The 25,731-nt window shown below is 42.6% G+C and overlaps 1 protein-coding gene across 1 annotated transcript in view; it reads left to right on the plus strand.

The window, feature by feature from the left end:
* sobpa (sine oculis binding protein homolog (Drosophila) a) overlaps nt 1–18,387 on the plus strand; it is a 32,910-nt gene extending 14,523 nt beyond the window's left edge. Inside the window, 4 exon segments of the mRNA XM_071898980.1 lie at nt 21–172; nt 1,870–1,893; nt 11,263–11,358; nt 16,297–18,387. Of these exon segments, the coding sequence (XP_071755081.1) occupies nt 21–172; nt 1,870–1,893; nt 11,263–11,358; nt 16,297–18,387 (2,363 nt within the window).
* Nucleotides 18,388–25,731: the final 7,344 nt, after the last annotated feature.

Consider the following 25,731-nt stretch of genomic DNA (forward strand, 5'->3'; position numbering starts at 1 on the left):
CCCTGGCTGTTTCCCCCTAGACGAAGATGCGTCCAATGTGCAGATCATGTGCGCCTGGTGCCAGAAGGTTGGCGTCAAACGCTACTCCCTGAGCATGGGGAGCGAATTAAAGAGTTTCTGCAGTGAGAAGTGCTTCGCCGCCTGCCGCAGAGCCTATTTCAAGAGAAACAAGGTAAGATCCGTCCTCGTCATCAGCAGGTCACCAAAAAAAAGACTTGCTATGATGTCACTTCCTATAGAGGCTTTGCAGTTACGTCACAAATCTTCTAGCAGCCACGTCTGGCGCCATCATGGAGGTCCAGTGGAGACATTGCTGTGCTCAAATAATGGCTATAACAACAACGCTAGAAAACGAAAGATACCTGATAAAGATAGTTTTGGCTTGGGTGTAGGTAATTTCAGATGTTAATATTCAAATGTTATAGGTGAGAAGTGACACAATCTCAAAACATTTCATGAAATGAGCGCAAACTCTGAAACGCAGATTATGTGTTGTGGAAATGAATAATATGAAGTTTATGTTCCTCCACCACGAAAGGATTCTGTGACAATAGCATGAATTGGACTCGCCATTTTCAAGTGTTCATCATGTGAACAGGTTAGCTAACAGTAAAGTTTGTAGGCAAGTAGAACAAGTTTGGTTAAGGTTAGGGTTAAGTTTAGGCAGCTAAAACTTTGGTTAAGGTTAGGCAACTAAAACAATTTGGTTCAGTTTTGGTCATAGTTAAGTACGAAAAACGTGCTGGAAATTAAAAATTTCACTGACGGTATAAAACTTATTTTCACGAGTTGGGAATTGAACCTGGGTGACCAAAGGCAAATGTATCTGCCCATCATATTTCAATGTCATAATGCATGTTTGTGTCTTCTTCGCATAATCCTATCGTGGTGAGGCGACATATTTTGTGCACAGAGCACATTACTTTCATTTTAAACCGTTGTGCTAATTTCATGAAATTTCAGGAGACCAGGCTGAAAAGTGAACAGTCTGACAAGGTGGATTTGTTTCTAAATATAGGTTACTGTTACATAGTAAACTGTTGGGTCTTTAGCCCTAGTTTCTACTCCAAAAAACTCAGCTCAGTTACCTGAACAAATCGCTGGTTTTTGGCTTTGTTAGTTAACTAGCCAGCAGGCAAATTTAGCAAAGCAACTGATGTTAATGCTAACGTGAGACCACTAGCTACTAAAGCTAACGTTAGCTTCTACTAGATATGTTAGCTAGTGCGCAAATCAGACGTGTTTTCATCGGTTTGCTAGCTAACAGGCTGACATTATCTACACACAAAATTGGTTCTCTGTCAAAAACAGCACAGAAATTAACCAAGTCTATTCAATTCTGTTGAGACGGCCAAGTTGTACTTTTAGAAACGCAAGGCCAAGAACTGTTGACCTCCACTATGGCCGCCAGAAGGTGTGTTACGTCATCTGAAAAGCCCTATAAACATATTGTATATTCTTCCTCTGTTTGAGGTAAAGGAAGTTACTGTCATCTTCTTTTTTATAGTCTCTATTCTCTGATTAAAGGAGCCTCACCCGCTGTGGCTCCAGCAGTTACTAACCTGAATTTTGACTCCAGATTTCAAACTCAGACTTTGTGAAAGTTCTTGTTTATAAATGTAAACTTAAAAACCCTCTCAGTCCCTTTTCAGCCTGTGGCTTGAATAAAAAGTGCATAATACATTTAACCAGAAGCCATGAAGAATAAATCATGGACTGAACCACAAATACCTTTAGGCAAGATCCAAAATGTCTTGGTCTCCATGATCACTAAAGAGGCAGGGCAGCCATTATTAAAGTTGTCATTGTGTTCTCGTTTCCCCCCTGATGACCGTAGTTAAACAATCTCCTTTCTCTCTTGTACCAAAGCTGGGATATGTAAGGAATTACGCCGTGAGTATGATGTGTTTTACTCTCCTTCCTTGTCTGTCCTAAAGTCAGTTACTCATCCAAACATAATCACTTCTTAAGCACTGTACTGGAGCAGGAATGAGATAGGGGTGCACATATGTCTGTTCATTTGGAGTTAGTGATATCCAATTTATTTTCTTTGCTGACACTTTTTTTTCCACAGCATGAGAATCAAGCTGAGCCTTGTGTCTGCTGTACTGTCCCGTTGCTCATATTTGTTTTTCATTTCCTACCTTAACATTTTAGATGCTCACTTTCTCTCTTGTGGGCCTGTGGGTTTCACCGCGCTGAATGTTTGAAGTTGATGACAAGTGATTTATCTAGTCCCGGAGATGACAGGGAATCTCTGACACGTTGAAGCCTCGTGGGAGAGCCTTGTGACAGTTCCAAGAGCTATTCAGCCTCATATCAGATCAAAACAAGGCTTTTGAACTTGTTTGATTTTGATCTCTGAAGCTCCAGAGGAGGTCAGGAAAGAGTACGCAGGGGTTTATGCCGTTTGGCACAATGCGCTGACACGCTTACATGCAACATAGAACGTTGATTAAGCAGCATCATGCCAATCAGGGATCAATCAGGGAGGCTGTAAGCATGACATTACATGAAACCCAATGTAAGCAACCCCCGAGTTCTGTTTTTTTCTACAGTTAAGACAGAAATACAAGGCAGTTTTTATAAAGATGGCTGATATGACAAAGGCAATCAAAAACACCTATAGGCTGGTTCAAAACCACATAATTGAAATTATATAATTTTAGCCTTATAATGAGAATGGAGTTTGGCAGACACCTCGATGATACACTATTTGGCACAGCTGCCCAGACCAAAGCATGAGGCTCAAATGAGGATGAAGCTAATAAATAAAAGGTAGAACCTCATTGCATTAACCGACCTCCAACTCAACAAACATAATAGTCATCTGAAAGACTTGCACATTCCACTCATTTTGAATAGCCTACACCATGAGTTTTTTTCTCTAGACGTCAAATTTTAATGCAAGGAGATCTGGTTTAGGCTTTATTCACCGTGAATTACGTTCTTACCGTGCGTCCGCCAATCTTTGGGGACGCTGGGGTTTGAATGTATCTATTCTGATGGCTTTCAAGGTGATGAGGTAGTGAAAAAAAGTGTAAGAAAAGATACAAAGACGTAGCAGTGCTATTCCCAATTCTCCATCCTTCCCATTACTCGGCCACAGACTTCTTACAGGAATTTGAAAGCGCGTCCTGTCGCTGTTCATGACAGCTCCTCGTCCCAGTAGTTACAGAAAAGTCTCAATTTGAAAATGACATGGGAGATCACTCTGGTCTCTTAGAAAAAAATATTTCGCCTTACAAGCCTTATCACCCAGCTTACTACTGAGCCAGTCATCCTATCACTCTGGTAGTTTATCAAAATAATGTTTATTACAAAAGAAGTAGTTCCTCTCCTCAGTTCTGATTGGCTGAGTCACATTTGAAGCACCAATTTGACCACATAACAATTTAAATATTAACGCATTAACTGAAAATCACCACTCATACTGCTACTTATGTGTTGCTTAGGAACCACTTTGTTTAGCTGCCGTTCAAGAGCTGTATTGTCTGGCAGAGGAATTATTACATTTAATTGAGATGATTTCAGGCATTGGGTGTCATGTTGTGCCCGACAAAGCCTCTCAGCCATTCTAACATCACTGTAAAGCATGGCCTTGTAGCTTATTGCTTGAGTAGCATATTTCATTCAGCTACATTGACAGGTAAAAAGAAAAATGCTTCTATTGTGATTTTTTTGCTGATGGGGTCAACATTTACGAATGTTGGCCTTCACTTATATTAAAACTGCTCCGTGTAGCATTTTTAAACATCAATATGTCACTGTAGAATTCATTGTGATACCTTGGTATATTTAAACAAATTAGACTATGGTCTTGGTATTGTTAGTGCTAGGGTTTCTCAAAATTAAGATATTTCCCAAGAACCCTGTTGCCTTTCGTTAGTTTTCTCTTTTCTTTACTGAAGAGGATAAACATGTTGGAAGTGGTTTTTCCAGCGGCCTTTCACTCCTTCCACCATCTGCCAGAAGCTCTGAAAGCTTTAGCTTCGTTTGCTCTGGAGGAACAGCGCCCTCTTTTTCCTTTGTGCTGTAAAAAAATCCGGCAGATTTCCCTCCAAATCTGATCTGGTGGCACACAATGTAAAATGCAGAGTAGAGGCCGGTAGAGGCTGACAATCGTCTTGGCGATGGTTGTTTACGCTAATTATATTAATGTCTCAAAATTAATGTGGTAATGATTTATTGATGTTAAAATGCTACATATAGCACCTTTAAAATTTGGGCAAAATACAGCACCCTGATTGTGTGTAAGAAACCCACCCACAGTGATGTGGTGGGTAGAATGCAGCAGAAGATAGTGCACAGACTCTGTATCACCAATATTTTTGCTGATGCCAGTTGCACCACTGAGAGGCCGTTAGATATTCCTGTTTGAAACCTATCGGACATGTCTGACGTTCCCCTCCACCCAGCAGCAGAACGCAGAAAACATCGCAAACATCTGTAAGCCGAACACAGGAAAGGCCTCGGCTGCCACAGCGGCTCAGATTATATATTTTGTCTGGCTCTTGCACATTCGTGCAGGCCATTTGTGTAAGCGATACCCACATGTTTCTTTTCTCATGCACCCACAAGGTTGGCCACAACAACACGGCCTCCAGGCTTCTTTTTTTTTCCGACTGAGAAAAAAAAAAATATTGTCATGGCTGAAAAAGTATCTCATGTCTGTGTGCATTGGATAGGGGAGCGGAGACATGGGGGAGGGAATGATGTAGGGGCGGGCAAAGGCGCTGGCATCATGTTGCATGAAATATCTTCAGCTGCCTCATCCATGAAACCCAATCCCCTCCTAGGGTGACTATGGCTTTGAGATTGGGAGCGGGGGGGGGCTAGTAGTTTCTCACATCTCCTCTGCATAACTCCACAGTATGCGGCGTGTGTGCGTGTGTGCGTGTGGTGAATGATGATTGATAGTTAAACTTGGGCTAATCACCTATTTGGATGTTGACGTTATACCTTAAGCTTGTGGATTAGTTTGTATGGAAGGTGTTGCTTCCTCGCTGCCTCCCGCTACTCAATTATTCTGTCTGTCACCTCACTCTGCCTGCTCACTTTCATTCTCTTTTTGACTGTCCACTATTGATTCCGAGACACATGTTTTTTTTTTTTTCTCTGTTTTTGAAATGCACTGCAACTCACCGTCTCTATGCTCCCGTGTATTTTGCTGGTTTGTATGATGTGTATTGCAAAAGCCAGTTGAAATATACCCATCGAAGGGAAAATCCACCCCAGAATTCACAGTATGTCGCTCCCATGATCTTGGATAATTCCTGGAATACCAAGGAAATGCACATTTTGGGGTGGATTTTTGCTTTTAATCTATGAGCGGATACAGCTGCTCAACTGCCACACTTTTACGCACTTGTACATTTTCTCTCTCTTTTGCTTTCTCTCTCTCTCTCTTCCACACACACACACCGACACACACACTCACTTACTCATTAGACCCGGTGCGAAGATTAACCTAGGCAATTAGTATTGATGAATTACCCTCTAGGTGAAGAGTGGTGGCAGAAAGGTGTTAGTTAGACGATGCTTTGCTTAGTCATGGCTTTGAGTCAGTCAACCTTATATTTCAACATATAGTCTACATGAGATTTTACCAGTCAGGGTTTACTGCCCTTTTCAGCAGGGGCTCTAACAATGCTGATGATTTTTTTTTGGTTATTTCATAATGCTGCATTCAGGATTTTCTGAGTAAGATATTGCTGTGAAATCATTTGTGATGACACATTTCAATCTTTGCAAATAATTAAACATTGCAATTGCAATAATGCAATAATTCAATTTGGTTTGAATTTGGGGAATTGATTGATTTGATTCACTTTGAAAAATACTTGGTAGATGGTAAGTTATGGTTCAAATGCAGCCAGTAGGGAAAATAATTAAAAACGCTGATAAAAAGCACTGCAGTGGCTGTAGAATGATTATTGTTATCACCACTTTTCCATATAATGGCATATTATTTTGATTTGACAATAACATATTTGCTGAAAATCAGAAAGGTGTTAAAATGTTTTATCCCTTTCTAACATTTATCATATGTTTTATTTATGCAATGACTTATGGGGTTATCAGAGATTTGTAAATGCAAAATTGAAAAGAAAAAAAAATCAATAACAACAAATTACTCTGGGTTGACATATCTATTTTTAATTGACACTGTACAAATATATTTCATCGCAAGCCGCCATACAAACACACAGCAAGTGCACGCATACGCGCCATTTAATCTCCTCCGCTCCTACAGTGTACAGAATGTGTTGTGAAAGGATTAGGCGGGTAGGAAGGAGGCTACCGCTCCTATTTTACAGGTCGTTTCTGCCGCAGTGTAGGGGCTTTTTGTTCGCACCATGAAATCCCCCCCGGAGACCCCAGACCTCCATCAGTGTCTTTCCCCGGGAGCTCCCCCCAGGCACGAGGGGGCAGAGTGCCGCTTCATGTCAGCCCAGAAATGTCACATCACCTCAAACGCACACACGCACACACACACACACACACACACACACACACACACACGTCTCCCCTACACACAGCCCTGTGGTTGCCTCCCCGGTCCTGACACACTCCGCAATTTACCTTGCATCTACATTGGCTGCCAAGGAGGACACACACGCGCGCACGACGAATAACAGAGGAAAGTGTGCGTGTGTGTGTGTGTGTGCGTGCGCATGCTCTGTATGTGTGTGTGCGATGAAGTGTGTTAACGTGTCTGCACACTGCGACTCAGGCTCACTGGTGGTTAGGAAGCCTTGAGGCCTGCTTGACACAGCTGCGGGGCACAGAGAGGAAGGTGATTATCTCATAGCTGCCAGCCATTCCAGCTCCAATAAAGAGGAAAAGTAACTCAAACTAACTAGGCGTCGCAATTGTAAAAGTGATGCCACGAACGCACATGAACTCGCACGACACTTGCCTTTGTGCCGCTCGCCTAAACTCGTAATAAACTTGTGGCTCAAGGAAAACGCGCAGTAAAGAATGCACTCACTTTTTTGCAAAATTGCAGGCGCGCCGCATATTATATTGCAGGTGGTTATATGTGGTGTAATGATGACTTGAAGCAATGAAATGCTCTTTGCAACCTTGCGAAGTCTCTCTCCGAGTCGTCTGGGGACGATTCACCTGCAGTTTTCAGTATTCCAGTAGGATGTTACTGACCGTGAGCATTATAAGATGACATTTTCCATTTTAGGGATTTAGCCGAAGTGCCTTGCAGTGAGAATAGAATAAGCTTCAGTCCCTACACTCTTAACAAAAAGGGCTCTGTATAATACTAGGAATTGGTTCTTTCTTTAGGTTTTGGTGCCATAAAGAACCATTTTAGAAAGACTCTCTATGCTCAAATGGTTCTACATAGACCCATTTGTCGCTGTAAAAACCCTTTAAGAAAGCTTGAAATGCTGCAGTATTAAGAATTGTTCAAGAAACCTCAGTTTTCTGTGTACGTTCTCAAAAAATACATGCAGCCAAAACCTAAGGAGTGCAAACATCAGCCTTAGTTCCCTCACAATATTCCTGTGCATGCATGTCTAATGAAGAGAGGGCAGTTTTATTACACAAAATGAACTTCTGCTGCGACGGCATTCCAAAACATTAAAAGTAGAGACCGGCTTGTTTTTGTTGGAGGCTGGAGGACTATCTCCTCTCGCCTGTCATGCTGCGTAGTGCCAGTTCTGTACACCTTCATTTCAGGATTTGGGCCTGAGCTCCCAGTGCGTTTGGTTTGTGTTTGTCTTAGGATTTGGAAGGCCTGCCTATCAGCATCTTTCTTTGGGAAACACAGCTCTGTTGGCAGGTGACGGGCACACACACCTGGGCATGCATCCGTGCCCAGATGGAGGCGAGCGTCGCGGCAGCTGGCACGCCGTCCCCTCAGGACTCGGGAGTTGCCAGAGGGGCGCTAGGCGGCCGGCGACCTGCTCTGTCATTCTTATAAGGAACTTCAACTGGATGGCAGCTGCAGTGTGCCGGCACGGTGCAGCCAGCAATAAGGAGAAGCACCTTTTAAAAAAACACAACAAAAAAGAAGCAGTTGGCCTTGAGACCGCATTTGCCTGCTGGACTAAGGCACCTTAAAATCGACTTTGGTGGAACATTTACATTTTTTTAAATCTTTTTACAGCATTTCTGCTGTAACTGATTTTATATAGTGGACAGTGACAGGATGGATGGGAAAGAAAGGGGATGTGACTGAGTTGGATTTGAATATTTGAATAATACAAGTAGGGTTAGACAGATACATCGGGCCGATTTTGGCTTTTTATTAAATATTGTCAATCAGACAGTCAGTGTCATCCACCTCTGATATGATGGAGGCTAGTGAAAATGGTATTATTATTATTATTTATTTATAGGATTATATTCAACAGTCTGTAAGACCTGCCGTGAAACCTGCTTCACCCCTCCTGAAGGAGCTGCTAACCCACCTAGAATAATTTCATTAGCATGGCTTTCAGTGAAGAGTTTTACTGTCCTACTAAAGATAGCTTCAATCCAAACATATCAGTATCGGTATCCCTAATTACAAAGTGCATGATACAGGTATGAACCCAAGCCCACTGAGCCACCAGGACAGACATTTAATATAGTTATCACTGTTCAGCGACATCATTTTTTCAACAATATTTTATTTTAGTAATAGCTGAAAAACAGACACATTACCACTTACATTTTTTTGAAACAGAACACAGAAATGTGTCATCTGGTTCACATTGCTGCAGTTCTATGAATGTACAGAATCTATCTATCTATCTATCTACCTATCTATTTTTCTATCTATCTATCTATCTATCTATCTATCTATCTATCTATCTATCTATCTATCGCCTCTTTCTGTGTGTGTGTGGTTGCTTGTGTGTCCCTCACGCCTCGTTCACAGTGCCAACACCTCATTAGTACAATATGTAAATGAACTGGCACAGGGCCAGAGGGTCACAGCACAAACTGGAGACAGAATAATGGCACAATGGCACGTCTTTGTGTGCGTGCATGCGTGTGTGTGTGCGTGTCTCTGTGTGTGTGTATTTGTGTGTGCGTTTGTGTGTGTGGGTGTGCATGTGTGTCTGGGTATGTTCGAATGCCTGCCAACGTTTATGTGTGGGCGTGTGTGTGTGTGTGTGTGTTTTCCTGTCTAAAAAAATGTCCATGTGACCATGTGTCCATACTCATGCCTAGACGACATGCATTGGTGTGTGTGTGTGTGTGTGTGTGTGTGTGAGAGAGAGAGAGAGAGAGTGAAAGAGAGAGAGAGAGAGAAAGAGAGAGAGAGTGAAAGAGAGAGAGAGGTTGTGTAGGAAACCAGCAAATGACCATTGTTAATCTAATGGTCCTTGATCCCTAAGGATTTGTGACAAAGTTAAAAATCTACTCTGTTGCAATGTAAATTGTTAGTGCTAAACAACGTTTGCCCTCAGATTCATACACTGTATCCCTTCCAGCACTAATAACAATCTGCTTTATTCACAAGACAGCGATATTTGATTTATGTCATACTCTTAGTGGGAAACCCTACCTGGAAGACAGGGAAGCAAATGGAAACAGAGGCAAACTCAACCGGTCTTTGGACCAAAAATGTAAAATATACACCAAAATTATCCTTTGATATTGTCAAGAGATGAGCAGAACTGGAAGCTAAATTACCCAAGAAAGTCCAAATCAAAGGCTGCAGCAACTGGATAGAAGAGAACATGATACTGAAGCTAAGACCTGCTTTACCTATTAGTAAGGCCAGCTAATGTTGGTAGTCAACTATGTTGTTAATGTTATATTTATCTCAGGTATAAGTAAGGGATAATGTACAGCGAGTGGTCATTATCTCAAAATAAGCCCTGACAGGGTGAGTCAAGGCGATGTGACGCCTGCTTATTACATGGCTACTCACCACACATTAATCATTTGACACAAAATATTGATTTAAAATTATTTTATTACAAGCTAAATTAATTTACAAGATTCTGTCTTTGCAACATTGACTGGCTATCTGTACATTATCCTTTACTTAACTAACTAACTGTCGGTATAAGCCTTTGTATTTAGCATTAATAATATGCTAACATGCTTCACATCCTTACTGGCTCTTCTTTGACAGTTAAATTGTTTCTCTTAGCTGTTTCTTTTAGCTGTTTGAGCTAGCTAACACTAGCACTAGGTGACCTTAGCTAGTTGAAACTGATACTGTTAATGTTTGGCTCCAACTTACACAATTAGCCTTAGCTGGTTTGGAGATAAATATAATGTTAACAGCACTAACATTAGCTAACGTTAGCTAAAATTATGGATCAACACCATGAATGTCCCTGCCATCCAGTTGTTGTAGCCTTTGATTACAATTGGAACTTCTCCAGTTCTCATCTATTAACAATATTGAAGGATAACTTTTTGTCCCAAGACCAGTTGAGTTTGCATCTGTTCACATCTGCTTCACTGTCTTGTCAGTAGGGCTTCCCACCCTGATTATAAAGTAATTCAAATATGGCATGCCATGTGAATATAGTGAATAATGAACTTTTGCTCTTTGAATGATATAGCAGCTAGGTGCCAAGCCACCCTGAGGAGTGTAATTTGATAATTTAATATTCAGGAACCTCTAAAAGGGAATTGGGTTGGGCTGCTAGCTTAATCCTTCCATTGAGTTTGGTGAGAAAATTAGACAAGTTAACTAGCATCGATGAATGAGCCATTTTAATGTGAAGCAGAGCGGTGGTTTTCTGACTGCTTTGCGTACTCAGTATTCCTGTCTTTTATATCATTTAAGTTACTTCATACTTTCTTACCTAACTTTCTAACTTCAGTATTAATCAAACTTGTTTTTATTCAAAATGTGCCAAAAACCTTATTTTCCTGTTTTTTTAATCTTAAATAAATGGGTATTTGAATGAATGAACATGCTGCTATATAGGCTACTGTAGCACTTAAAATGTCTTTCATGAATGTCATGCAGACTCTTGAACCATACACATGCATGCACACACTCACACATACACCCACATGGATGCATGCACATATGGACATGAACACACACGCACACACACACACACACACACACACACACACACACACACACACACACATAACAATCAGAGAACCCCGTTGATTGGTTTGTCCACAAACCAATGCATGTTCACCTATTCCAAAGTCACCATTCCCTTTCATCATTCTCAGTGTTTTATTTATTTCATTTCTGAGTTTTCTTGTTGTTTCTGTTCACCTGTTTATTTTGTCCATTCGTAAAAAGAAGCCATTATTTCTCCCCCCCAGGCGAGAGACGACGATGGCCTCGGTGGGAAATTACCCCAGCACAGCTTTACTCAGGACACGCCCAGGCTTGTCTTCAAGACAAACAGCGATGTGCTTGTAAGGACCATAACCATTTAACACCAGATAGAGTTTAAGCTTGATGGCTACTGCACAAATATGTTTTGATGTTGTTTATTGTTAAAAGTGCCTAATTTTCTAGTCATTTCTTGTTGTTTATGTCACTGGACTGGCAGGTTCATATTTGGGCATTACGAGTAGACATCAAACATCAGAACATGTGAAAGTAATACACGGCACTTATTTTCCAAGCGGTCCTTCTGGCCAGCTTGTTTTTAGCCTGTTTTATATAATGTTTGCATACTGTTAAGTTTGGGGGTTTTGTATCTTTTTCATGCATAATCATTTGGTTTCTCATTTCCATTCTGCATCATATTCAGTGGTTTTGGGTCTCTTAATTTGTAGGAATTATCAGACAAAAGGTTAAGCAATCCAGAATTAAAGCTGCAGAAGATGACACATTTATGAGCCAACTGTAAGACGAATTGTGTTGTCAGATTACTTTTTCAATATCAATTTGACGCTGTGGGATTCATAGCTCACAATTGAATGAAACCAGTTTTGTGAACCATTCATCACAACAACAACAAGAACACAATGAAATACTGCACTAACATTCCACCTGTGATACCAGTGAGCCAAGGTGAGAGAGGAAAACACACATCTACCAAAGTTTCAGACATGACCAATCTGCTACAGAGACATTCAAACACAATCCTGTAGTCATTCTTACAGCTGGGGTTATTTTACTCTGTCAGTGTGTGTGTGTGTGTGTGTGTGTGCATGCTTGTGCACTGTGAAATCTAGCGCAATTGCGGTTCACATGGCCAAGGGAGAATGGCCCTTGTATGTCACACCTCCTGTGTAATGACTGACAGTAATAGGTGATAGGAGCGGGCCCTAGGGACTGCAGTTATAGTCTTCTATGGCATTTATCTACAGTTTAACCTTTTGGTGCTCTGTTCAGATTATAATGAAGTGTCTAATTCTGCAGCAGGCACACAATTTAATATAAAACGCTGTAAAACATAAATAACTAAATCTGTTTTCCCTATACAAAGCCAGGCTAATTATAACCATAGACAGCATCTGAATAGGTCATGGCCGCATGCATTGACGCACTTGGATGACATAATATGGTTAATTACATAGATATTTCAAAAATTGAGCCCACATTTGATCAAACTGTAAACTGTAAGCTGATAGTTTGGCTAATCATGGAAATGAGTACACATGTTGCAGATGGCCTGTTAAGCATTGCCAAAGTTTCATTTTCATGCATAAACTTTTAGAGTAAGCCATCATTTTATTTTCATTCTCCAGTGGACCAGGTGCTTTAAGATGGCAGTCTCTTGCTTTTACATCATCTCATCCTTGTGCTCATTCCACAGTGCAGCGAGCACACAGTGTCTCTCGCTCTGTTTACCTTCTTTTTTGTTTTTTTCCAAATCAGCAGCGGATTGCGGCTGGCGAATTGGCAAGAGTGGATATTTTGGTATCGATTCTTTGGAGCGGAGACGAGTTTGAGCAAAATGACAATGAGCCAGGAGACTGGTTTTCTTTAAGCGCCTGGTTCATTTTTCAATATAGGCGAGTGTGGAAAATTATTGTATCTGACAAGGGCAAAGACAAATAGTGTTAAAGGACGTGGGTTTAATTCTTGTGTTTCGCACCATGTGACAATGTGAGCGATTCGAGAAGTGTGAAAAGAAATGACATGTCTATCTTATAGAGGATATACAAAGCTGTCCCTTTATGAACTTCTGCGGCTCAAACCTCTTCATCCTCGAAAAACCTCTTCATCCCGCAGTATAAAACCTCTTCACGCGCTGCAACCTCTTCATCTCCTGAAACCCTTTCATCTGCTGAACATATGAAACCTCACAATCTCTGCACTGTCTGAAACTCCCCAGCCTCTTAACCCTCTGCAACCTCCTCCTCCCCTTCTTCCTCTTCACCGCCTGAAACCTCCTCATCCTCTGTCATCTCTTAACCCTTTGCAACCTCCTCCTCCTCCTCTTCACTGTCTGTAACCTCCTCATCCTCTGGAACCTGTTGATGGTCCACAATCTTTAATCCTTGTCAACCTCTTTATCTTCTAACACCTGTATGCTCTGTAACCTCTAACCCTCTGCAGCAATTTAATACTCTTCATCCAATCTATTAGCCCTTCAGGTTTTCTTCCAAGCATCATTTTAACAATCACCTCATCTAACTTGTTAATTTAAACAAGTAACACAAACCATTGCCTGACCTAGGGATTCCTACATTTTGCTGGCTTTGTGATTGGGTCAAAAGGTGAGAGGAGCAAGAAAAAGCAGAATGGCAAGATGACTGCTGAGGCAATCGCACTTGTTTGGAAGCACGGTAATTGTTGTAAAGCAAACGGTTAAACTACACCGCCGAATGCTGGTTCGTTGGCCACGATGGAAATAAATGACCATAATTACATTCAACTGCAAACATCTGTGTGCAGGAGTGGGGAGAGAGCGAGAGAGAGAGAGAGAGAGAGAAAGCACAACTCCATTAGCGTAATGCGCAGTGAAATTTCACTCACAGTGCAGAAAGTCGTTAAGTGCTCTCCATCTGTCTTTCTGAGTCGAGGAAAATTTCAGCGCATTTATTATTTAAAATATCCTGGGCCTACCATTATCAAACTCAACTTGCCAGAGCACCTTTTTGACTTTTACTCAGTCATGGTTCATTGAATTAGCCAGGATTAAATGGGCAGTTTAAAAGAGGAGAATTCAAGGGACTGACATCCACATCTAGTCCAGTCCTGACCAAGCAGTCTCTGTTCTGTTTGCTGTGGTTCGTCATGTTCTCTAACTACTTGTCACAAGGTTTACTCAATTCATGAACGCTATCAGATGTGTACTAGTTTCAGAAATTTCTCATGAATTGCATTCTCACAAGGTATCCTTCCCGAGTCACACTGCCAAACCATTCTGAACTTATTGGCTCCACGTATTGGAAGTAAGTCTTTCAAAACTTTCATCCTTTTGAAAGACGCTTCTGCCAAAACAGACACCCATGATGAAATGATCAGGAAGGCAGCTTGTACGGAGCAATCTGATCCAAAGCGCATACTGCAAACACTAATGCAGGGTTTACAACCGGGAGGACCTGCCTTTTTACGCATGAAACAGCCGCAGGACAGCATGCTATGTATTCTCTTGAAATCCCGGCCAACACCACAGTGCATCTGCCCAAACACTCTATGCGAGTCCACCGTCTCTCGGACTCGATCGTGCCAAATAAACCAATGTTGCTACGCAGTGTGCAAAAGAGTTTATCTGCCTTCCAGTTGCATCCCTCAACTTATTAACATTCAGCAGGGGGGCTTAAGGGTCCGTGTGATGGATGGATGTCGTTGAGGGGTCTGACAACTGATTAATGCCTTAATTATCTCCAGCGAGGACCTGCCACTCCTCCCAGAGCTGACAGAGTGAGCTGTGTGTGGCCTGACGAGTAACGCCGTGTTCGGGGCTCGCCCACTGCTATCTACTCTACCAGGGTCACATTCATTTTCTTCCCAAAGAAAAATTTGCACTTTTTGTGCTGAAAAGGTGTGTAACCATGATGAAACAGTGCGGCAGGGTGTTTTGGGATCTCTGCCACCGCAGTGACCGAGAAAGACAAATTTCCGATTGTAGCTCCTTTTCCCCGACTCTTGCACGCGTCGTGTTTGGATTCAATTCTGGTTCGCTTTCTGCATGCATAAGCAATGCTATAGCCTAATATTACATAGTTGTAAATGTTTTGATGAAAGTTTCTGAGAGACTGTATTTGAGATTAAACTGGCAATGATAGTGGTAAGATATTATTATAGATTAAATTATTGGCTCTGACAAATCCAAATATCACTCCAAGTGATCACCAGTTGAGCTGGTAGTTATTTTACTGGTGTGATAGCCAATAACGCAGGGGGTATAGTCACAAAGAAAAGAATAATAATAATAAATGGCAAGTTATCGTCAAATGTCTGTACATCCGTGAACATAAGGAATCTTAATTGCTTTAATATAAAGAGGTATTGGAAAAATCCACCCTACTGTTAAATATCATCAATTTGTGGATTGTGGATTTATTAATGCCCCAACCATGTACATACCTTGAAAAGTGGAGAGGTGGTAGTACAGGACAACTTAAGAAAATGAGAAAGTTCTGCACTAAGCTATTGCAAGTAATGCTAGTGAGCTGAAGCCTCTGTAGCATTGAGATAAACATTACACACTGTGGCTTGCTAGCAGTGAACTGACTCATCCATCGTTAACTATCAAACTAGTCGGTACTCACCTCCATCCCAAGTGTGAAAGCCCATTAGAGGAAACACATTTTCCTCTTTCAATGCTCTGCCTGTGGCGACTGTCACATGGGGATCTGCGGTTAAATGAGAATGAGTGGCTCCTGATTGCCAACAGAAGGTGTAAATGGGCATTCCTTGTTAGGACAAAAAGTTGTTGAAAAAAGTTACACAAACAAAGACAAAGTCACTTCAAAGCCACTTAAGAGTAGAGTGCCATCTTGTGCACATTTACCTCCCGGTAAATGAAATTAGCTCAATTTAGACGTGCATGCACACACAGCCACACACACACACACACGCACGCACGCACGCACACACACACACACACACACACACACACACACACACATACATCATTCATACACACACATACACATACATTCAAATACACGCAGGCATGTGCATGTATGCAAACTTCAAAGTTAAGTGTTTGTTCTTGACAGATACTGTGAAATATTTAGAAACAGACTGTCAGTTTTCCTCAGAAAAAAATAAAATCTTTATTTTAATGTGTTTATCTCCAGATGGTTTGGAGGCTGAGCGTCTGCTTACCAGTGTGCTTAAAAGGAGATTGTATTGTATTTCATCAAGAACAAATTATAACTGTTGTATGCAGGTTGAGAGGTACTGATACTGTGTGTGTCTTGTGTGTGTGTTTTCTGTTGCAGGTGTGTGACTGGTGCAAACACATTCGCCACACCAAGGAGTACCTGGACTTTGGTGCTGGTGAGCGGAGGCTGCAGTTCTGCAGTGCCAAATGCCTCAACCAATATAAGATGGACATTTTCTACAAGGAGACCCAGGCCGCCCTGCCTGGGGGACTATGTAACCCAGGACACGGGGCTGGTGGGGAGGGTAAGGCAGAGTGCAGCGGAGGGGTACAGCTGCTCACTCCTGAATCATGGGGGACGCCGTTGACGGACCTCCGACGTAAGGCTCCCTCACCAGGGGGACCTTCCACCACCTCTTCTTTGGCCCCTTCCACCTCTTCTGCCACCTCTCCCTCAGAAAATGCTACTGTCTGCTCCCCGTCCTCCTTGTCCTCAGCCAAGGTACCCACACCCAGACCCCATGAGAGCCCCACGCTCCCCCCTCCACCCATTCCCACCATGCACCCGCCTATGGGGGTCCCCCCCGGTAGCCCTCCCATGGTGATGACACCCCGGGGACCCATGCCCCTGCCTCTGTTCATGGAGCATCAAATGATGCAGCAGATCCGTCCACCGTTTCTTCGCCCCTCTGCCCATGCAGGAGGCCCCAACAGCCCCCTGTCAAACCCCATGATCCCTGGCATTGGTCCACCACCGCCCCCAAGGACCCTTGGTCCACCATCCAGCCCCATGCACAGGCCCATGCTGTCTCCGCATGTCCACCCCTCGTCCAATCCCAACGCTGGCATGATGCCCCCCCACCCTGGCCTCCCCATGCCAGGCCTGCCCCCTTTCCCCCCGGTCAATATGATGCCCAATGGACCCATCCCCTTGCCCCCAATGATGAACTTCGGCATGCCATCTCTGGCCCCCCTGGTACCCCCGCCAACTCTCTTGGTCCCTTACCCTGTCATTGTTCCCCTCCCGGTCCCAATCCCCATCCCCATACCCATCCCCTTCAGCCCCAAGACTTCCAGAGACCAGCCGGAGAGCAGTGGCCCCATCCCCAGTGCTCCAGAGTCCTCAGAAGCCTCAGCCTCCAGGCCCCACTCTCCTGGTTCCTCTGGTGGAGATGGAGGGGAACAGAAAGTAGGGCCATCTGGCTCAGGGCCTCTCTCTCCTGGGTTCTCTGGTTACAACCCAGGCCAGTTGAGCTCTGGCTCGGAGAGAAGCAGGACAGCGGTGGTGGACTTGACTGTGAAGGCAGAGGAAAGTTCAGGGAGCCTGTGTCTGTCCAGTGGCCCGGGACTAATGGAGGGGGTGATCGATCTAACTATGGGCCAGCGGTCGTGCCAGCAGCAGGTCATTCAGAGGATGCTGCCTGGGGTCCAGGTTAAAGTGGAGGCAGAGGTGGACCCACGATCTCCACCAGCTGCTGGGCTGGGGAGGGACCGGAGGGAAGGGGCCCTCTCACAGTGCCTCAGTGCTGAGGAGCTGGAAGGGGACACACACCCGAACACACTGGAGTCATCTTTCCCACCCTCCAGCAACGACAGCTCTTCCTGCGGTGCTGATCCCCCACTGACCGAACTGAACCCTTGTGTTTCCACCCTCCCCAATCCCCCCCCCCAACCCCAACCCTTACCCAGCACAGCACGGACCCAGCCCCAATCCCTGCCCCAAGTCCAAGCTAGCCCCGCTGCCCCATGTAATGTCATAGTCAATGGCACGGGATGGCACGCACTTCTCGCTCCTGCCTCCGAGTCTTGCCCCGACCGCAGAGGAGACGGAGTCGCAGGAGAAGGAGGAGGAGGAGGAGAGGACCAGCCAGCCAACGGTGAGCTGGAGCGGGAGGCGCTGAAAGAGAACAGCTGCTCGGTGGCCGAATGGGAGCCAGGGAAGCGGGGCTCAGCAGAAGAGGAGATGGTGGGCGCAGGGGAGGGTAAGCCAGACCCTGACTCCAACCTGGAGGAGGGCGAGCACGCCTATGCCCTGCCGCTGCTGCCCACCGGAGGCTGTGTGGTCATCCAGCCTGTGCCAAAGCCCGGCGCTGACAAGACGGCCATCCTGTCCTGCTCCATCAGCGCACCGTTATCGGCTGCTGGGAGTCCCGAGTTGGAGCCGCCGCTGAAGAGGAGGTGCCTGCGAATCCGCAATCAAAACAAATGAGGTGGGTTCTACAAACATCTGCATGCATATACTGTATATGCGATTTTTTCACTTTTTTCACTTGGTTCGTTTGTTGGTTCATTTGTTGGTTGTTTGTTGGTTTGTGTGATCAATACTAGATTAAATGGCTTAAAATTGATATTTTTGTGGTACTGGCACACAATGGACTTCATGCATGAACATTTGTTCGATTTTTTCAGACTTCCCTTGCATTTACTTGTCTGAAAGTTACGTACGAACAAATGTGGGATTCATAAACTGTGAATAGGGCTTGGAATTTGTTCTTACACCAGTGCAAAGTCAGCTATTCTTAGCCAGGGCATGTGTTTACCCAACACCTTAATTTACATAACAGTACACCCATATTTCCCCATATGAGTTGGCACATAGCTCCCATTTTAGAGGAAGATAGCTTGTTGCTTTACTCTGATTGGCAGATTACCTCTATGGACTGTAGAATGGAAATACATCTTTCATGTTGAAGGGTTTATTTTGCACATCTCATACCAAATTTGAGGATGCACTCATCGAGCTCTTAATGAAATGAAATGGTATTCAAGAGCATCAATTGAAGACCAGTTGTGTGGTTGTGGTAACATGAGGCGAGTGCTCTGAATTAGAATAATTAATAAAGACAAAAGATGGAAATCAAGCTGTATGCAGCATTAGTTCAGGTAGAAGCAGTCAGCAGCTCAAATGAATCATAAAACTGATGGTATAATTGGTAGATACTGAAAGAAAGCTCGTCGTTCACTATTGATATGGAAGAATCCAAAATAAAATTAAAAAAAGTTTTGCTTCATCTCACCTTTCCCATGTGTCTGCAATATCACAAAACATTCAGTATAAAATCAAACATATAAAATTAATGCACACAGAGAAGCAGACGCACTGAATATTTCATTCTTTCTTGCCCAAGTATCCTCAAGCTGATACGGATTGTGCGAACCAAAGAACAAATCCAAAATTAAGAAACACTGATGAATGCCAGCACTTTCTTAAATGTGTTTCTTAAGTGCATTTAAGACCTAATTTTAACAACCCACGTTCTTCAGTTTACCTTAAGATAAAAGGTGTGATTGCTTGTTCGGAGTCATGCTTTAACTTTACCAAAACAGCCTTTGGGGTGTGTGGGGTGTGTGTGTGTGTGTGTGTGTGTGTGTGGGGTCTCTCCCAGTGACTCAGCCTAATTTTCCACCCACTCTGTTTCACAGATGGATGCCCTAAGGGACTCCGTGCCATCAACGACACTCAAATGCACCCCCACCCCCCCCACCCCCTCACCCAACCACCACCACCACCACACACGCACACACACACACACACACACTGTTCTCGTCCTCACCCATAGTCCAGTCTACCAGCACTTACAAGCCGCCTTCGACGACTGATGATAAAGAGTCCAACCAAACTTGTTAATCTGTATCATAGTAGAGCAGACAGGACTCTTTTTGACGTTCACATCCCCTCTAACGGACGGAGCGGCTACAGCAGGCCGGCAGGATCTCTCGACCTCTAGAGCTGCAGATGTACCCGGCGCAGGAGGACTTTACCCCGCTGCTTCTCTCCTCATTCACAGACTTTCAGCCCACACACTGCCCCCTCGTACCTTATCCACCCCCCCCCCCCTCCCTCCCTTCCTCCCTCCATCAAAGCAAGTGGTCTCTGTGTTGTCTGTTGCTATGGAATGCACTGTGTAGTGTCCGATATTCGAAGCTGCTGCTGGGAAAGCGGTGGAGGAGGAGCCCCCAAGGAGAGATTTCCATCCCTCTATGAAATGTTCCCAGTACTGGTCCAACCCGGTGCCGCACCGCAGGTACAAAAACTCTGCTACGATTAAGTATTCATTTTTCTCCACACTTCTTATTCACACAACTTGTAGCCGTGGTGTAGACTGAGTTCACATAGCTTTGATTGTAGACTGAAAAAGCCACACAGCTGGCAGAAACTGGCCTTTGCTTGTCCACAACCAGCAAAAAATGTTATTGCCAACCTGACACCAAGCGTTTTGGGTGATTTTGATGGGTGGGTAGCCAAAAAGAGACATGCCATAATGAATACAGTTGATGAGATATGTTTTGTGAATGAGTCAGGTGATGTAACGCTCACCTCCCATGCTGGAGTATTAAGCAGCAGGACAATTCACAGAAGTATTTTTAATCAGGAGCTGGAAAGCAGTCCTTGGACATGAAATCACCTTCATGTGCGTCGAAAACACAACTATTCCTATTGAATCAGCAAATTGGAGGACAAAATGTTAGAGCTTCACCAGCAAATGATGGTGTGTGGGTGGAATCATACAATCTCTGCCATTTTCCTGTGGCAGCCTTTTTGTTTGCTCTTAAACTCCACCCAAATGTGGATATATTGTTATACCAGAATCAGACAGTGTTGTAGTTGTGATAATCACTCCTACTATTGACATTTTTCACACCCGAGGGAATGCCATCTGTGCGCTTAAACAATAAGCCATGCTAGTAACGATACTACCGGCTAATAAATTCTGAGCCCCTGCTGTTTGAGAGCTCTTCAAGGCTTATTGCACCTCCAAAAGCACTGGGATGGCATGGCAATGTAGAAACTCTGCCAACTTGCAATGGGTACTCGCTACCGCAGGCTAGTACTTAATCTTTTCTATAATACATAACCAGTGATGTTCCTGTCATGGGTTAGTTTGAAATGACTGTGCTAGAATTTAGAGGGGGCAGAGGGAAGCCAGCTCTTTCATAAATAATTATTTTGGGACCTGGAGGAAAAGTGTTGAAATTACGCCACAAAACTATTTAAACAATTAACAAAGTTAATTCTGAAAATAATATTGAAAAAAAAAAAGAAGAAATGTTCCAAACTTCGTCTTTTGCCCTTCCATTGCCCTGCCATTTTGCTTCCATAAGTGTTCGCCAATTATTATTTGTTTTACACCAATCATTTTCTACAAAGCCAATGTTGTCCTTGATTCTGTGCCGTGCGCTAAGTACAGGTTTCTGGACAGTTTGAGTATAATGCAACCTAACTGTCACCCATCCAGTTTTATCTGATCCAGTTACACCGCGGCTTAAGCCTGTGAGCTGGGACGCCATCGAACAAAGCCAGCATTTAGTTTACACTCCTATGGAGGAAGTACATTGTACCAACGAGAGACAAGTGTTATCATATGCCAAAGGCTTATGGTGTGTTCAAACAAAACGTGTCACGGGATTTCAAACTGCAGATTTGATCAGATGATGTATAATTGCCAAAATAACAAGCACTTATTACTTAATGTGTAATTGACGGACAACAGGATAACAGAAGTGGTTGTCGAAAGCAGTATTACCCCATTAATACTATACAAGTCTGGATTAAAACCACAATGCAGGACATTAGCAATATATTTTCTCAAGTATTCTTCACATTACATAGCTCTTTGCAATCCCTATCCCTAGCTCACTGTTTTTCCTGTCACCTTTGTTCTCCTTTATGTAACATTTCCTCATGATCAGCCATGGTACTATTCCTTCTTTGCCCTAGTGAATGCACACATATACATGTGTTTGTAATTCTTACACGCCACAAACACACATACTCAGACACACACGTCACACATGCACACCATACACATAAGTTTAACTGTGTGTGTGTGTGTGTCAGGCAGGTGCAAGCAGAGAGCCCGGTTGAGATTAGAGAGTGTTGACTCAGAGTAAGCAGTGTGCAACTCTATCTGTGGCCTGTTAGTCAGGCATTTAGGCTTAGCTTGTTGCTTGCCAAGGCCCGGCTTTGGTGTCACTTTAAGCATTTCCTTGCCCCCGCTTCATTTCTCTCTGAGCAAAGACAGTGAAAATGTTCTTTTTAATCCACTTTTTCTTTCTTTCTTTTCTGCCTTTCTCTCTATATAATTGACTTTCTCAATATTTATCTCTATTCCTTTCTCCGTTTCTTTCTCCAAATATCCATATGGATTGGTTTTCAAAAAGTACAATTTATTTGAGACGTACAAAAGACAATGAGCGATTGCACCCCACCTTGATGAGACACCAGAGATTCGTCAGAGATTTCTGTGTCCAGCCGCGCTCTTGCTTGTGCTGAGTCTTGCCAGTGAAAGCACAGACAGCAGGACTGATGCAGCCTTGAAACTGGACACTAAAGTTGTGTCTGTCTGCGCTCCTTAACAGATGTGGGAGTCATGCAAAACTGAGACAACAAAACAGCTTTGTCCTCTGTCTGATAGCAGATAGGTCACTGTTTGTGCCAGCTCTGACATGCACCATGCAGGAGACGGGCTTGTTGGTCAACTTACCTGTTAAGTGATGTGAACATAGACACCAGAATCATCCATGTGTCCCCGGTGGATCATTGGCTCTGGTGCTCCATGCTAACACTGTAGCATACACTGTGCTGAATGATAGTAGGCTAGTAGCTTTATCCAAAGTAAGAAGACTGACCATCTAGTAATAAAAAGTTAATGTTTTTTTTATTATATGACCTGTAGATTCATAAATCTTTGAAATTAAATATCATTAACTGCATTATTAAATATAGCTAATGTAACTAGCTAATGGAACAATAAGGTGAACAATATTCATCCGCTGCACAGTGATTTTTAGCTGTACACAGTCTCCCATTGCTCACCACCTTCACTTCCTATGCTAACAGGGAAAGTAGTCCCTTGTAGTTCAAAACAGTATAATATTTTTGTATCATATTCATTTTGTTTCATGTAAATTTGACCAGTTTCCTACGCAAAACTGAGAGACCTAGCTAGCTTGCCTCACCATTTAGCTTTAGAGCTGCTACAAGTTTTCATTTTCTCACTTTTGAGTTAACGCTAGTCGCCTACTATCACTCAACATAGTGTATGCTAAAGTGTTAGCATGGAGCATCGAATACAACAAGCTACCAGGAGCACATGGATGATTCTGGTGTCTATGTTCTCACCACTTAATGGGTAACTTGACCAACGGGCCAATCTCCCAAAAACTTGGTGTATTCCTTTAAGCAGGTCATTCTCTGTACTGATCTGAATTAGAAAGTGGAGCGGGAATTTCATTTTAGATGCGTAGCTCTCCCATTGTAACTCCCGCCATTTCTCCAGCGTCACACACACACACACACACACACACACACATACACACACACATACACATACACACTAGAACATGCACAGTTGTGTCTGATCCTCGTCGGTACCGCGTGTGTTGGTGTTCCATGTTTGAGAAAGATATGAAAGCCTACTCTCCTGCTATTCCTGGACCACTGAATCAGTCTATTTGATGGCAGACAGACTCGTGACAAATCTCCAGCATTCCTTTTACAAGACGAACTACAGGCCTGGTCAACAGCCTGAATTATGCAATGACAACTATATCACACCCTGAGAGGGACGAGCGGTCCACAGACAAAATCCAACATGACATGACTTCATGTTACTTTTCAAAAATAACAGAGAAGTTGCCTTAACTCTTGCTTGTATAATCTCTACAGTTAAGACAATGATGCTCGCTTGTAAAGAAGACTCTCCCCTCTTTGTACAAAATGAAATATACAAAAAACAACAACTTTGTTATCTTGCTAGTGTCAATGTATAGATGATCAGCTTTTTCTGTAACTTGTATGGACCGTCACATTTTTGCTAAGAAAAAAAAAAAAACCCTCCCGAATCCTTGTTCCTAAACATCCAATCTGTTCAACGTTTTAACTTGTGGTGGACTGTCAATCTTTTTGTGTACATTTTATAGTATTATTTATTGTTGACAAGTTTTTGCATTTGCAAAATAATAAAAAAAGTGAAGGTGGTTTGACCTGAGCATTCTATTCCAATGTAAATGCCTGGTGAACAATGAAATGCTTTTTTTATAATTAAAACAGAGAAAACAGTGATATGAGGAGATGATCTTTGTCTTTTTATTATGAAGTTGTAACATGTACAGAACATGTGGCCAAAATTGCTTTGGAAAAAGAATCATTTTTTTGTGTTGTAACGGTATTTGTTTTATCCAGTGAATTGCTCATGAAGATGAATAAATAAGAGGCACACACCACTCTGTTTGAACTGGGTCATATCTGTTCAGATACATGGAACATGACACACAGCATGGGTCTGTTTGTGTGGCTATGTGCCAGGATGCATACACACACACACACACACACACACACACACACACACACACACACACACACACACAAACACACACACACAAACACACACATACACACTGGTCCTACAACACAGTACTAACTTGATGAGAGTTAATATCTCAAACCATTAAAGTCACTATCTTTCTTTTACCAGAATACCTTAAGGGCATTTTGTCCTGATTCATCACTTCATCACATAGGATGACAGCATGAAAACCTGTGAAAATGTGTGAAAACCTATGAAAGTCACATTTGATAACGCCATCCATGTGAAATTCAAAAGTGTCACATTTTTCCAGTCATTCAGCTTTTTCCACAATACAACCAATCATACAACTTCCCAGAAAAAGCTTCGGCCTCCTCATCCTCAGACGTTGTATGGCACAGTGGAAAAACTTTTCAGGAAAAAGTGACATGTTTAAGTTAAAGGGGAATTTTACAATTCACATACACTTAAGACTGGGACAGTTTAGTCTGTATTTGTTTATATGAACTTTCTAGGGAAGGCTAAATCAAAAAACAAAGATGTGAGCCGTCCAAGTGCTTATGAAAAACATATTTGATGATTGAAAATCAATGGTATTGGCATGGAGTATTTATATATGAGTATTTTAGACGTTACATGTTTAGAAACACTGGAAACCCATGGCAATCAGCACCAAATGGCGACCAAATTTGAATAAAGGAAATGATGAAAACAAAGTCATATTATCTTTCATATATGGAGTGTTTCCTGTAACTCTATAACAGCGCTTAATACAGCACTAAAACATTATTAATGATATAAATACAAATGATTAAGTAAGTGTTTAAACACATTAGAATATTAACATCATTAATAACTAGTCAGGCTTTGGCTATACTATTTAAATATTGATAATGGATCTAAAAAAACTCTTTACTAAATCATGAGCTCGCTAATTACTAATTATCGTTACTGATGATTAGCCCACCAGTGATGTTAGTAATTTAGCAATGATTTATAAATAGCTTAATATGGACTATTAAAATGTCACCGAATTGCTTTCATAATTCAGTATAATCACTGGAAGTCATGATATTCTGACTATGGGACTTTCAATGATTTAATTTTAATGCAGCCCAGATTGATCTGAAACTCACTGAAGCCGCTTTGTTTATTTTGTTCATTTGTTTATTTGTTTATAGAAATATTTAAAGCATCCTCACCCTCAGAGAAGCAATTCCTCTTACATTTTTTTTTAAAAACAT

This window comes from Centroberyx gerrardi, chromosome 17 (genome assembly GCF_048128805.1).
Source record: "Centroberyx gerrardi isolate f3 chromosome 17, fCenGer3.hap1.cur.20231027, whole genome shotgun sequence".
NCBI classification, from domain to species: Eukaryota; Metazoa; Chordata; class Actinopteri; order Beryciformes; family Berycidae; genus Centroberyx; species Centroberyx gerrardi.